Source organism: Varanus komodoensis, unplaced genomic scaffold (assembly GCF_004798865.1).
Source record: "Varanus komodoensis strain SLA01 unplaced genomic scaffold, ASM479886v1 scaffold366, whole genome shotgun sequence".
Lineage (NCBI taxonomy): Eukaryota > Metazoa > Chordata > Lepidosauria > Squamata > Varanidae > Varanus > Varanus komodoensis.
This window is the reverse complement of record NW_025335883.1, coordinates 21,754-36,815: the sequence shown is the minus strand read 5'-3', so window position 1 is coordinate 36,815 and position 15,062 is coordinate 21,754. Positions and strand designations below refer to the sequence as shown.

Below are 15,062 nucleotides of genomic sequence, written 5' to 3'. Positions count from 1 at the left end.
TGCCTTATCTCAGGAAAGGGCCCTATGCCCTTAAATGAGACTATACAAAATATAAGTGATACCACACATCTGCAAATTGTGACATTCCCCATGTGTATATACAAATTCATCCATTTCCCATTCTCTTGCCTCTCCTTTCATTGTGCTTTCATTTCTCATCATTTATAGAGCCCCTGCATCATGTCCTTCCAACTATGGTAAAAAAAAATCCTTATGGTTGTTGGGGATTACTTAAAAATCATGTTGCCATATATAAATTAGTAGGCCTGTTATACGCTGATTCAAAGCAAATTGGAATAGAGTTTAAACCTTTGCTTTCAGTATGATCATGAAGTTCTACCAGCATGTCCTGGCCCTCACATTTGCCATAAAAGCCATCAATGAGAATCCCAAGATCTTGCCCAATGTCACCCTTGGCTTCCATGTCTCTGACAGCTACAATGATAAGAAGATGGCCTTTCGCACTACTTTGGAACTGCTCTTCAAATTCCATCAATTTCTTCCTAATTATGAGTGCGGGGTACAGAGAAATGTAATCGCCATCATTGTAGGACTTGGCTCTGATATTTCCTTTCACATGGCAGACATCTTAGGCCTGTACAAGATTCCACAGGTAAGAAAGAAAGAAGTGGTATTGGGTAAGAAGCAGTTTATAAAACAATTTCATCCAGAACAATTCAGGCGCAGGGATATCTTGGCTATGTCCAGTCATGTCATTCTTTCCCTTTGTATTTAGACCTGACACAGCAAAAACTGAAATACTTTCATGGCAATTGCATTGCTTTTAAACAGATTTCCTCAGAAAATGCCCTTGACTTCACTCCCTCAACTTTAACCAATCTGAAAATTGGAAAAATCTGGAAAAAAAATCTGGAAATCTGATTTTTTTTTTCCCACCAACCACCTTTTCTGAACTTACTTACCCTCATAAACTTCTCTTCATTCATCTATGACACATTGCTGCTTTCCATTTTAGGTGACATACGGCTCATTTGCGGAAAAGGAAAGTGATGCAATAAGTGTTCCTTCATTCTACCGCATGGCTCCCAATGAAGCCCAGCAATCCATGGGAATTATCCATTTGCTCCACCATTTTAAATGGACATGGATTAGGATCTTTGCTGTGGATGATAACAGTGGAGACCGATTCCTGCAGGCAGTTGAACCCTTGCTTTCAGAGAAGGGGATCTGTTCAGCTTTTACACACAGAATCCCCAATGAAACTAATTTACCTGATTGGGGTCAGCTGAGCCACATTTCCAGCAATTTTTATGAACCTCTCAGAAATACAAAAGCCAATGCATTTCTTCTGTATGGTGAAACAATGACATTAATTTGGCTGACCATTTTGATTGGCTTAGCAGATGTGGGATATAAGGAAAATGCATCACCTGGACAAGTGTGGATTCTGACAGCTCAGATTGATTTTGCAGTAACAAGCATCACAAGGTATTGGAATTTGCAGATTTTCCAAGGAATCATTTCCTTTGTTATTCACTCAAGTGAACCTCTAGGCTATGCCAGATATATCCAGAGCGTTAAGTTTCACCAGACTAAAGACAATGGCTTCATCAAGGACTTCTGGGAACAAGCTTTTGACTGTTCATTTCCTAGTCCTGGGATGCCTCCAAGGGCTGAGAGAACCTGTACTGGGGAGGAGAGACTGGATGGTTCTTCCCAGGCTGTTTTCGAAAGGCACATGAGCGGACACAGCTGTAGTGTCTACAATGCCGTCTGTGACATGGCCCATGCTCTGCATGCCTTCCTTGCATCCAGATCAAATCAGAGAATGATGGTGGGAGGCAACAACCCTGAGTTTCAAACAGTGCAGCCATGGCAGGTAATTGTATTCTCCATGAAAAAAAAATTCTGTTCCCATTAACATATATGGAAGGAAACTCCTCTTTTCACTGCATGAATTACTGCTGGATTTTGCAGTGGCAAGCATCACATGGTACTGGAAATTACATATTTCTAGGTCAATGCAGATTCAGTGAGACTCAGAGTTGCACAGCTGTTGAAAATTCACTGAGGGACTTCAGAATGCAGGACTGCTCAGTGAGCATCAGCTTGAGGAGGAATATCTTTGTTCTTGTTCTTCATCAGAAACTGCCTTTGGGAAAGTTCCTCTGGAAAATCAAGGGACCAACCACCAATGGTTTTGTGCTCCTTTTTTTTTTTTTTTAACATATTAGGAAAGTTTATTACTGCATCTGAGGGAATGAATCCTGCCCCTCTTCATATATTTAAATGTAAGTCAATTGTTTGCTAGAGGATAGTATGGTTTAAAGTCCCACCTCCACACATACAACTTGATTACAGTGGTGTTAAAAAGGACACCATGTAGAATTTTTAATGTACATGATCACAAATATTTCATGTAGAGGTGTCTCTAAGGTAATTGCTTCCAGATTGTTTCTCATGTGAAAAATGCTTAATTTTCAAAGTGCATCATTGACCTGGCTGGGATGATCCCAGCATGGTTGCACCCCAGAACACCTTTTTCAGTACCTGGAATGCACCTGGAATACCACTTGCATAGCACAGTCTCCATCACTGGGCACTGCTTGATGAGATGTCTGAACCTGGTGAGGGTGGCTGTCCCAAGTTTCACTTAAGGGATCTTCATCTATTTGAGGTAACAAGCCACCCCAAAACAAACACACCCCACCAGGATCAAAGATGAAAAACCATGGCTGGCTGAGGCTGGCAGGTCCAGGGTGGTTGACAATAAACCTTGGTCTAGGAACTACTCTGTGGTTGCGTGAACAAGCACACTGAGTGGCATAAACACAGAGAAAGACACTGGGGAAGAAGAAGAGGCAGTAGGGTGGAAAGATTCCATACTTCCAAGCTTTCAGACCTGCCCAATCTTCTTGTGTATGGGGAAGCTTTATTCTCATAGACAATCTTTGTGCCCATGTACCTCTAGTTCTTTCCCATGGCTTTGAACAAGCATCCAATTCAGTTCAGACTGCCTTTCTAGACACCAATTTTCTTTTAGACTAGAACCAAATCTTTTTCAAAGGCACGTATTTGGTCTGCCCCTGAATGGAAAACATGCCTCTAGAAACCAGTAGACAAATTCAAATGGAAGAGGAAGAGTGATCTATGTTGATGACCTTCTGTTCCTTGTTCTTCAACTAGCTTCACCCATTTCTTCGAGGAATCTTCTTCAACAACTCAGCTGGAGAAACTGTGTACTTTAATGAGAACAAGGAAATGGTGGCTGGTTTTGACATCACAATGATCAAAATCACACATGTAGACTACTCTTTCTTTAGAGTGAAAGTTGGAAGTATCAATCCCAATGCTCCTGAAGGAAAGGAATTCAGTATTCATGAGGATCGGTTTCTCTGGCCGCAGAGGTTTAACCAGGTGAGGAAGAGAGGGGATTCTTGTGGAGCTGAGAGGATTACTGCACATTATTCTGAGTGCTTTCAGACACATGCCTTTCATGGCTCACAGTTCAATATGGTACACAGCTATTCTGCATTGCTGAACCATTCTTTTTGCTGGTAAAGAGAGGAAAAACAATGGCAGAAGAGCTGTTTTTCCATATTCTAACTAGCAAAGAACAAAACAGCTCATGAGGAGCCAGTCTGCATGTTTGAGTGTACTTAAGTAAACATTCAGCTCCCCTGAGTAAAAATTCCTTTTCTTCTCATTTTCTGTGACAAGTTCTCTGTACGTCTTACCTATGGATGGAGCAGAACAGGTTCTGCATTCTTTGTGTAAATTGACCTCGCATTTGAGGTAGATAAGCTGATGACACAAGGATATATGTGTTTATATTTTCCTTTCCCTAACCCTCCAATGTTAACTTTATCCTTTTTGGCACCAGATTAAAACCTTTTTATTGTTTTAAGGTTTGATTGTTTTCATATGGGTTTTTTTGTTGACTGGTTAAGAATTTGATTAGGATGCAGTGTTTTATTTTATTTTGTCTTATTGTTAAACCATTCTGAATCTAAGGTAAGGGAGGATCTACAAAAGTTTTAAATAATAAATAAATAAATCCTTCATGGTTATTGCCAGGTGGCTCCCCATTCTGTGTGCAGTGACTCCTGCCAAGCTGGGTATCAGAAGAGAAAGAAGGAAGGGGAGAAGTTTTGCTGTTATGAGTGTGTGCCATGCCCAGAAGGGAAGGTTTCAGACAAAAAGGGTATGTGATAGGAAGCAGCAGATGCTTTACTATTTAAGGTGAAAGTAGTAATTTGTGTTTATCTTTTACTTTGTCCTAACCCCTTCCGAGAGTTACAGAATTTTAAACAGAAAGGTAGATACTTTGAAGTTTTAAAGACTTTTGCAACTTAAATTAATAAACAGCAGCCTAAATATCGTAGAAACATAGAAACAGAGCGAGTCAGAAGGGGTCTCCCGGGCCATCTAGTCTGACCTCTGGCACTAGCCGGCTCCACTCACATGTGCACATCCAGCCTATCCTTGAACACCGGCACCGATGGGGCCTCAACAGGGCTTCAAAAGTTTGGTGCAAAGCCTTTTTGTATGTGGATATTCACATCTTAGCAAGGAAACATCAGAGATACAAGTAAACTTTCTATCAAAGGAAGTGAGGAGACCCGGTCTTCATTCATGTGTGAATTAGCACTGAAAGAAAGAGGGCAAAATGTATATCTGTGTTTGCTTGCTTGTTTCAGATATGGATAACTGTTTTGAATGCTCAGAGGAACAGTATCCCAGCTGGAATCAAGATACATGCATTCCCAAAAATATCTACATGCAGTACTATGCAGAACCCTGGGGGATTAGTTTGGCCTTGATTGCCATGCTCCTTTCAGGTCTCACGTCTTTGGTGCTTGCAATTTTTGTCAAGCACAAGGATACCCCCATCGTCAAGGCCAACAACAGGGACCTCACCTACACCCTGCTCATCTCTCTCCTCTTCTGCTTCCTTTCTCCCTTCCTGTTTATTGGACAACCGACCAAGGTGACCTGCTTTCTCCAACAGCCTGCTTTTAGCATCGTCTTCTCCCTGGCAGTTGCTTCTGTGTTGGCCAAGACGGTTACCGTGGTGCTTGCTTTCATGGCCACCAAACCAGGCTCCAATGTGTGGAGGTGGGTGGGCAAGAGAACGGCCAACTCCATCATTCTTTCCTGCTCCATCACCCAAGCACTGATTTGCACAGTGTGGCTTGCAACTGCTCCTCCATTTCCAGATCTGGACATGTAGTCTTTGCCTGAGGAGATCATCTCAGAATGCAATGGAGGATCTGCCATCTTCTTTTTCCTTGTGCTCGGCTACATGGGCCTTCTGTCTGTTCTCAGCTTCACAGTGGCTTTCCTTGCTAGGAAGTTGCCAGACAGTTTCAATGAAGCCAAATTTATCACTTTCAGCATGCTGGTCTTTTGCAGTGTCTGGTTGTTGTTTGTTCCCACCTACCTGAGCACCAAAGGCAAACACATGGTAGCTGTGGAGATCTTCTCCAGTTTGGCATCAGGTGCAGGGTTACTGATCTGCATCTTTAGTCCCAAATGTTACATCATTGTGTTGAGACCTGACCTGAATATTAGGGAGCATCTTATAAAGAGAAAGTGATTAGTGAATTCTTCTATTGCACATCACTTATTTCTTCCATGTGGGATGGAGACAGGAAGTTGGGTCCACATTAGTTTATACTTGGAATGGATTGATTAATGTCCACTGGATTTGGTCCATTTAGGATTGATTGCTATTCCCTTAATGCAATGTGTTTCCTTTTTAGGGGATATGCATAAATCTACATGGAATTCTGTGGGCCTAAAGATAATGCCTGAGTTTTTGAATATTCTGGCCTCTCTTAACATCTTGTCCTCGAGTGGTTTGACCTTCTATTCCCAGCCATTATGCCGAACCTGGCTGCTGCTCAGATATGGCAGGACTTCTAGTCGAAAATGTGTCTACAGGGCTCCAGTTCGGGCAGGCAGATACAAGCTATATCTGCTCACTTCTGTGCTCCTTCCACTTAGAAATACATAAAAGACAATGCATAAGAATGAGGATTGCAAAATAAAACCTGCAATTCATGGAAGAAGGAATATTCTTCAGTAGCATTTTTCTGAGTTATCTCAATATAGTTATCACATATTTTGAGCAACACTGTTTTCTAGAGATTCTTCTATTATCTCTTGATTGGTAGATATGAAAGCATTCATGTATATGTGTGCTATTCTTAAGTATCTACCCCTTTCTTCGAATTTCTTAGTGGTGCTGTGGTACAATGGGGGGGCATACAAATGTTTTAAACAAACAAACTTAACACAAGGTCACCATAAATGAATTTTCCATGCCCTTCAGACAAGTAAAAGTCTAATATTGACATCTTTGGAAAGGCAAGCATCCACCTACAAAAACACAGTAGGCTGAGGACTTGTTGGAGATTTTCAAATTTGAACAGGTGTTTTTAAAGCATAATTTATGAATGGACCAATGCATGGATGCCTGGGCTACCTTGGCTGAAATCTTTATGTAATTCTCTCTGTTGTTGTTGCTGCTGTTGTTGTTTTTGTTGATTTACTGCATACCTAATTCCATGTTGGCGTTTGTTTGCCATATGATCCAACCTTCCCCAGTCTGATCCATTCCCAATGGTTTTGACTCTAACTCCCATCAATTCTTTTTAGGATGCCCAACAGTCAGAAATGATGGGCGCTGCATTCCAAAACTTGTAGACAGACTAACTTGAAGAAGTTCATTGTAGTTTATTTGCCACTTTGACATGCTAGAGGAAAGCTCTTGTAAGATCTAGTGAAAAATGTTTTCTCAAGCCTTCTACTAAAGGCTAAAAGTCTGAAGGAGCAATTATCTCTCCCTGCAATTCTCCCACGCTCTATAATTTTCCTGACCTGAACAGAGCTCTAAAGGCTTTCCAGACAACACTAGGAAATAACCAGTTAAGAAGCCTGAATGTGTTTATAAAGCCCTGTGCCATGGAGAATTGGAAGCAGGGGCAAGAGGCAGGCAGGACTGCATTGCTTCCATTTCTTCATTTCTTTATTTCTTCATTCCTCTTACTATCTACACATGAACACAGAGTGTTAGCCATCTACATCAGCATTTGTAATTTTCTTGATGCTAAACACAAGGTGGGGATGCTAAGCACAATTGTTCTTCCCCGCCTTGGTAGGAGCATTGGTAGGAGATGGCTCTGCCCAACTTAGCTTGCTCAAGTCAGGCCACTTGTGGACACAGGGGAGTCTTTGAAGGGAGAATTTTTGATACTAGGATGGTGGAGCTCCCAGTGTTTCTACTTCAACTTCCTTTCCTAGCATGTCTTGTGGATGAACACCTCCCTGTTCCACATGAATGGTACCAGCCAGGCAGCCTCATCATTGGTGGAATGTCTTCTCAGATTGTTTATGTTTCCCATGAAGTTTTCTTCAACCAGGATGCTTCTCAGACACTGTTTCAGGTTCCAGAGTAAGGAATAATGTTCCATGTCTTTGCTGTGCATCTCCTCAACTTAGCCAGGTCACACTTAATAGTGTATATGAGTCATGGAATGCTCTAAGAAAGCACATGTAGGCTTGGCACACTTTTTGGATCCTATGCATGCTGCTAATGCTAGCAACAATTTATTAAATATGGACTTTGTTCTCCCATATTGAGAGTTCTTTTTTCTCTTCTGTGGGCAGAAGAGAAAATGTGGCAGATGTGTTCAATAACTGTGCAGGTGAACACATCCATTAGGGAAGATATGGTGGATTGGTAGAAGAAAACTTTAAAGAAGTACATCAGACTTCTCTCTCTCTCTCTCTCTCTCAGAAGACTTCTCTTTCTCTGGTTAATAACTAGGGATTAATAATTAATTTAAGACTGTTCCTGTTTTTCTTGTACAATGATCAATCTTTTTGTGACCTATATTAAGGGGAAAATGGCAACATTGGATGGACATATAATGGATTTAGAATAAAACTTTAAAAATGCATTTCAAGTTGCCTTCACTATAAAACATATTCATTTCCCTATTATTTTCAATTGTCCTCAGGTCTGTTTTGTCCTATTGTATCATTCCATCTATTTAGCTTCTGAAATGTTTTCTTTCCTCTCATATGCCTTTGTGGTTTATTTTCCTTCCTGTTCCTTTCCTGGCCATCTTAGTCTGGGTTGTTCTCTTCCTTGAAACCTTTTTTGAAATAATATCTACTGAGAATAATTTCTCAGTAACTAAGGAAGCATGCAGTTGTTAATTTCTGGGCTTCTTGTATTCTCAAATTTTATCCTGTAATTATGCTCTGAGCCATTTCCATGAAATCCTTGAATTCTCTCTCTCTCTCTCTCTCTCTCTCTCTCTCTCTCTCTCTCTCTGTGTGTGTGTGTGTGTGTGTGTGTCTCCTCCCATCAGAATGTGTATATTGCTACTAAGATTACTACTATTTAATTGTTGGTCTTATCTCACTATATATAGATTAATAAACATGGTCGTTTTGTTGCTGAGATTATTTAAAGACATGGAAAATTTGGTGGATACATAAGCTTTGGTCAAATTAAAGATACACAGGAATCTGCCTTGTACCCAGGTTGAAATATGTGTCCCTCTAGTCCAGTTTTGCATATTTTCAAACAAAAATTTCTGTAACTCCATCTGGTGTTTCCAGCAATTGAAACTAGGATCATCTGCTTAAAAAGTCATACTGTACCATTGAACTGTGGACTTCCTATTTTCTGGTCCAAGAGGTGGTTATCAAATTATTTTATGAGAATTGAAAAAGATTGAAAGCCTAAAGTATTCTGACAGTCAGTTTAATATAATTTAGATTAAATTTTTGAAATTTCTATCTCCTGATTACTTACAATTGATTTCACAGTTCTTGTTTTTAAACTATATACGGAGAGATGATTAGTTGTGAAGCGGTATACTGTAGCATGTATAATACATTCTTTAAAAAGAGTTTGTAGATGAATTTGCAAAAGATTAAGCAAATATGGGGCTAATCATAGCAGGCCTTCCACTTTTTCTTCAGCAATTTTTCTATATATAACTTCTCTTTCCTGTTTCAAGAGCAGTCAAAAGTGGTAATGATTACATGCTTTATATTATGGGCATAAAATTATAATGCTTCACCAGATCAGAGCTTACTGAGCCTGGTGTGAAAATCCGGAATTAAGAACATACTTATATCCTTTGATCACTGTGTCAAAATATCTATATGAGAAATTTAAGAGAGAAATGAAGAAAGATTAAAAAGCCAGGAGTCAGAGAGGACTGTTTTATTCTGTATATACAGCTATCCTTTTGGTCCAATAGAACTAACCAATAAATTTCCATTTGTTGTGTTTCATTATATTTAACTGAATGCATGAAATGATCTCTTTATTGGTGTGTGTATATATTTCCTGAGTAGATGAAGAAGAGAAAAGGGTTTTTGTTAGATCTTTTGACTTAGTAAACAAAGTCAAAAAGGGAAACAAAAGAAAGCAAGAATGGAAGCTTATGTCAAAAGAGTGCATAAACATTCTCTCTCTCTCTCTCTCTCTCCCCCTCTCTCCACACCTTTAAATGCACACATAGTGTAATAACATGTTTACCAGCACAGAAAAAATCAGTAAATCAGAAATCATATTTCCTTACTACATAAACGATCAAAATTGTGGTATAGCATCTTTATGAACTGGGAATTTTCTTCTTAGTTTCAAAACTAATGAAATGTGACTATCATTCTTCTTACAGTGTGGTGACAAAGTTCTACCAACACACCCTAGCCCTGGCATTTGCTGTGAATGAAATCAACAGGAATCCAAAAATCTTGCCCAATACCACACTTGGATTTCATATCCATGATAGCTACTATGATGGAAAGATGACATATCATACGACCCTGAACCTGCTCTTTGGATCACACAGATTTGTTCCCAACTACAGATGCAAGACTCAGAAAAATCTCATGGCTGTTATTGGGGGAATTGGCTTTGATATGTCTTTCCATATGGCAGACATTCTACTTTTGTATAAGATTCCACAGGTAGGGTATGTGATAGAACTTGTGGGCAAAATGCCGAGTATCTGCAATTGTGTTGTTCAGAAGAACTGATATGACTGATTGAAAATGATTCCTACAAATTCTTGGATATTCGTTCTTACCATATTTTAAATATCTTTATCAGTATTTTATGTACTCATGGGTGCATGGTTCAAAAGTTTATTTCAAAATGGTGTTTATAATTTCTGTCTTTCTTTCAATAGCTTACATATGGCTCATTTCCCCAAGAAAAGAATGACATGGGCCGAGCCTCTTCCTTTTACTCGATGGCCCCAAAGGAAGCCCATCAGTATATAGGGATTATCTTATTACTTCAGCATTTTGGGTGGACCTGGGTTGGGCTCTTTGTCACAGATGGTGATCATGGGGAACATTGTTTGAAAATCTTGGAATCCTTGCTTGATCAGAATGCAATATGCTCAGCTTTCACACAAAGAATTCCACAACAGTCTCGAATGGAAGGCATGGATCAAATTTATAGTATAATTGCAAGCATTTATGTACCATTTCAAGATATTAAAGCCAATGCATTTATCCTCTGTGGGGAACCTTTGACAATTACATGGCTGAAAACATACCTTTTTCTACGAGACCCTGAAAATAAGGAAAATGCATCTTTTAGGAAAGTGTGGATTATGACCACTCAGATTGATTTCATATCAACAGGCCACCAAAGAGCCTGGGATTTTAGATTGTTCCAAGGTGCCATTTCCTTCACAATTCACTCAGAAAAAATTGTTGGTTTTGAGCAATTTCTTCAGGTTGTACAACCTCATTGGACCCAAGGAGACAGTTTTCTCAAAGACTTCTGGGAACAAGCTTTTGACTGTACATTTGCAGATCCAAATGAATCCATCATGCTCAGTGGGACATGCACTGGAGAGGAGAAACTAGAGAGTCTTCCTAGGACTCTTTTTGAGATGGACATGACTGGCCACAGCTATAGTATCTATAATGCTGTCTATGTCGTGGCACTTGCTTTGCATGCTGCAGAGTCATTTATTTCCCAACATAGAGGGTTACTGGGTAGCCAGTTAGTTGAACTTGAGTGTCTGCAGCCTTGGCAGGTAATGTCTTCAACAATTAGGGTTGCTTGTTTGTTTTATTTTGCTTTATCTTAATTTCATTGAGCAGATTAATGCAAAGTTGGACTATGCCAAGCTTACCCCTGAACGAATGCTTGCAGAATTGATGTGTTCACTTTGTCTATTGGGAGTTTTGTGAGTTCTTCCCTTTCAAGCCCAGAAATGATTCCAGTCTTGTATCACTGCACAAGGCACTGTCCACATTCAATCCCAAAATAGCTTAACTTTCAAATGTAGGTGAAGTGACATAAACTGTATCACCAAATAAGGTGTTTGTAAACCTTGTCATAAAATGTTCAAGACTGTGTTATTGCTTTGGAGTTTCTTTTTTCTTCTTCAATTAGCTCCACCCATTTCTTCAAGGCATCACCTTTAACAACTCAGTTGGTGAAACAGTGTCCTTCAATGACCGAATGGAAATAGAAGGTGGACTGGACATCATGAATCTGGTTACATTCCAAAATAAGTCCTTCCAGAGAGTAAAAGTTGGATGGGTCAATCCTAATGCTCCCAAAGGAAAAGAGCTGATCATTAGTGAAGATAGAATTGTGTTTCACAGGGGCTTTAACCAGGTGTGAATTTTTGCATAATTTTAGGCCCTTTTTTTTTCTTTTGCTGTATAATTAGGGCTAGATTCTAAACAAATTCTCTTGTGCATGTGAGACAGCCGATCAGATCAAACTCACAGCAATCAAAATCAAACTATGGCATGGAATTGCCAGACATCTAATCCCTCTATTCCTAGTTTGAGAATAAAGTTATGCTTTCAGTTCAGATCTTTATTTTCATGACATGTGGAATGCAACGCATATTTCACACATGTCAAACCTGTGACAAAACCAAACATGTATGTGTCTGTATGTTTTGAGTGGTGGCTACAAAGTTCTCCATTTTCAGTCAGGGGCTACCCAACCCTGATCAACCATTAGCTAGGCTAAGCCATGTCATGTATGGCACCTGGTACATGTGCTTGTAGCAAAAAACCTTTGCCTGCCACTACAAAGCAGTCAAGGGTCCAGGGCATCTTTTTGGCAGGATGGGACAGGATGGCAAAAAAATATTATTTCTTTGAATATTCTGACAGTATTGTTGAGCCAAGTATTCCCAGTCATAAAATGATGCAATTGGCTTCTTTTTCCTAGGTGCAGAACTTGACATTTGTCCCTATTGATTTTAATTCTGTTCTTTTCAGCTCAGCACACCAACCTATCAAGATCAGTTTGAATCTCCTTCCTGTCTTCTAGAAAGTTTTGGGTCATCTGCAAATTTTATATTCATTTGCTACTGTTCCTACTCCAAATCATTAATGTTAAAGAGTACTGGCCCAGGACTTGATACTCCACTTTTTATTGCTCCCCAGTTTGAGAAGGTGCCATTGATGAGCGCTCTTTGTGTCTGATTCAGTAGCTAACTTTGGATCCACCTGATCATTGTACCATCTAGCCCATTTTTAGCTAGTTTGCTAATCAGGATGTCATGGGGCACTTTGTGAAAACTTTGCTGAAGTTAAGATATGCTATGTCTACAACATTCCCACAATCCACCATGGAGGAACTCAAATGAGTCCTTATTCTCATGCATTCTAAAATTTATTTTTAATTTCTGAATAGGTGATCCCTCTTTCTGTTTGTAATGAACACTGTCACCCTGGTTATCAGAGGAAAAGTTTGGAAGGTGAAAAATTTTGCTGCTATGACTGTGTTCCATGCCAAGGAGGGAAGATCTCAAGTCAGAATGGTTGGTGATATGATACCCCCATTTTTCCACCATAACAAGTTAATTCAGATGATTTATTTATTATTTATCAAAAGCTTTTATATGCTGTCCATTCTATAAGGAAGGAGGTGTTCCTTTCAGGTATTTAGGAGTGATACATAAACATGGTGTCCTTTTAACAGCTAGGCTTTTTGCAAGCCTCCTTGAAATGCCGTGCAAACATTCCTTTACCCCCTTCCCAGTTATCATTTTATGGCAATAATTTAAACAAATTATAGCTGGAAAAAAGCTGGAATTCTATGACTGCTTATTTGAATCAGCAGGTGCAATTTCTCCTGTATAAACATGGAAACGATTGTGGTGCTCCACTTAATCTTTAACATATCCCTTAACAAGTTTGAACAACAGTGAAGTGAATTATGATGTTAGGCATAAACAGCAGGAGATTAATTTCTTCTGCATATAAACTTCAGCACACCTGGAAATGTTGATCTGTGACCACAAGTGCCATAGTTGAAGCACAGTGAGATCTGTCCATAGCTAACACATGAACTGGCACTGAAATGGAGCCTGTTTCTATTTTTTCCAGATATGGATGATTGTTTCAGATGCCCAGAAGATAAATATCCAAGCAAGGACAGAAACAGATGCATTCCCAAGATGATAAGCTTTCTGTCTTTTGATGAACCTATAGGTGGCAGCTTAGCTTCTGCTTCTCTTTCTTTTTCCCTGATCACAGCTATGGTGCTCAGAACATTTATTAAGCACAAAGATACTCCTCTAGTCAAAGCCAACAACCGGGCCCTCACCTACATTCTTCTCATCTCTCTCCTGCTCTGCTTCCTGTCCTCTTTGCTATTCCTTGCTCAACCTGGGAAAGTGAATTGCCTTCTCCGACAGCCAGCTTTTGGTATCACCTTTTCCGTGGCTGTTTCTTGTGTTCTGGCAAAAACATGCACTGTTTCTCTGGCATTCATTGCCACCAAGCCTGGATCTAGAATAAAGAAATGGGTGGGCAAAAGGTTGCCCCTTTCCATTGTCCTAATTTGCTCCCTTATTCAAGTAAACATTAATATCATGTGGTTGGCAACCTCTCCTCCCTTCCCTGATTTAGACATGCACTTCAGAACCAAGGAAATAATTATCCAATGCAATGAAGGCTCTGTTGTCATGTTTTCCTGTGTCCTAGGCTACCTGGGACTCTTGGCCATTGCCAGCTTTCTTGTGGCATTTCAAGCCCGCAAATTGCCTGACATCTTTAATGAAGCCAAGTTTATTACATTCAGCATGCTGGTGTTTTGCACAGTGTGGGTTTCCTTTGTTCCCACCTATTTTAGCACCAAAGGAAAAGACATGGTGGCTGTGGAGATCTTCTCAATTGTGTCTTCTGCTGCAGCATTGCTAGGTTGCATCTTTTCTCCTAAATGCTACATCATCATGCTGAGACCTGAGTTGAACAAGACGGAGAAACTAATAAAGAGGAAAAAATAAGGTCTCTGTCTGCTTTTTTCCTAGTTTATTGTTAGTCTAAGAAATGTATGACCACAAAGGTTATTACAGCATAGATATGTACATCAAATTATCTATAAATTTCTCCTTAGAGCATACACATTTTCATGGGATGAAGCCAACAGGTTGGGTGCATCATTGGCCAGTCTCTGCACTATCTAATAGAATCTTGGAGGTTAATATGCTTCAGTACTCTTTGATGAAATATTGAGTGGGGATGTATCTGTACATATCCGTTCTATATTTTCCCTTAACTTACTGCTTGGCCCTGCAGGCTGCCGATCCCCCGCAGCCCACTCACCAACCTCCACTATCAGTTGTGATGGTTTATCTGTCAACTGCAAAGAGATGCAGTATCCTATTTATCAATGAAGGAAGGTTCACTACTCCGTAAAGGAAGGTGGTGAAATTAAGCAAAGCAAGCTTAAGGGGAAGGCTTACATTGCTCCATTCAGTTCTTGCAATTACAACCATGAGGGTAACTTAGGCTGAGCGTGAGTGACTGACCCAAAGTTATCCAGCTAACTTCATGGCTGAGTGGGGACTAGAACCCAGTTCTCCCAGGGTCCCATATCAAGGAAGTGTGTGTGCTTGTATGTGTCTTTAATTATGAGATGTAATTTGAGCCTCACTGATGGGATCTGAAATGATAATCCCATCTTGTCAGGTTCCTGGGAAATAATTCCTGTTCAAAGAGCAGGAGGCTAATCTAAGACTGCATATATGTCAGACGGATGCTGTGAGCCATCAAAGGGTGAGCCATCAAGTGAA

The 15,062-nt window shown here is 39.9% G+C and overlaps 1 protein-coding gene and 1 pseudogene across 1 annotated transcript; both read left to right on the top strand.

Annotated features, from left to right (window-relative positions):
* The first annotated feature begins 1,039 nt into the window (after positions 1-1,039).
* On the top strand, positions 1,040-5,560 carry LOC123028414 (annotated as a pseudogene).
* Positions 5,561-10,247: 4,687 nt separating this feature from the next.
* Positions 10,248-14,273, top strand: LOC123028416 (vomeronasal type-2 receptor 26-like). The gene is made up of 4 exons (XM_044440180.1): positions 10,248-11,048; positions 11,411-11,638; positions 12,677-12,803; positions 13,372-14,273. Exons 1-4 carry the CDS (start codon positions 10,248-10,250, stop codon positions 14,271-14,273), a joined length of 2,058 nt encoding a protein of 685 aa, XP_044296115.1.
* Positions 14,274-15,062: the final 789 nt, after the last annotated feature.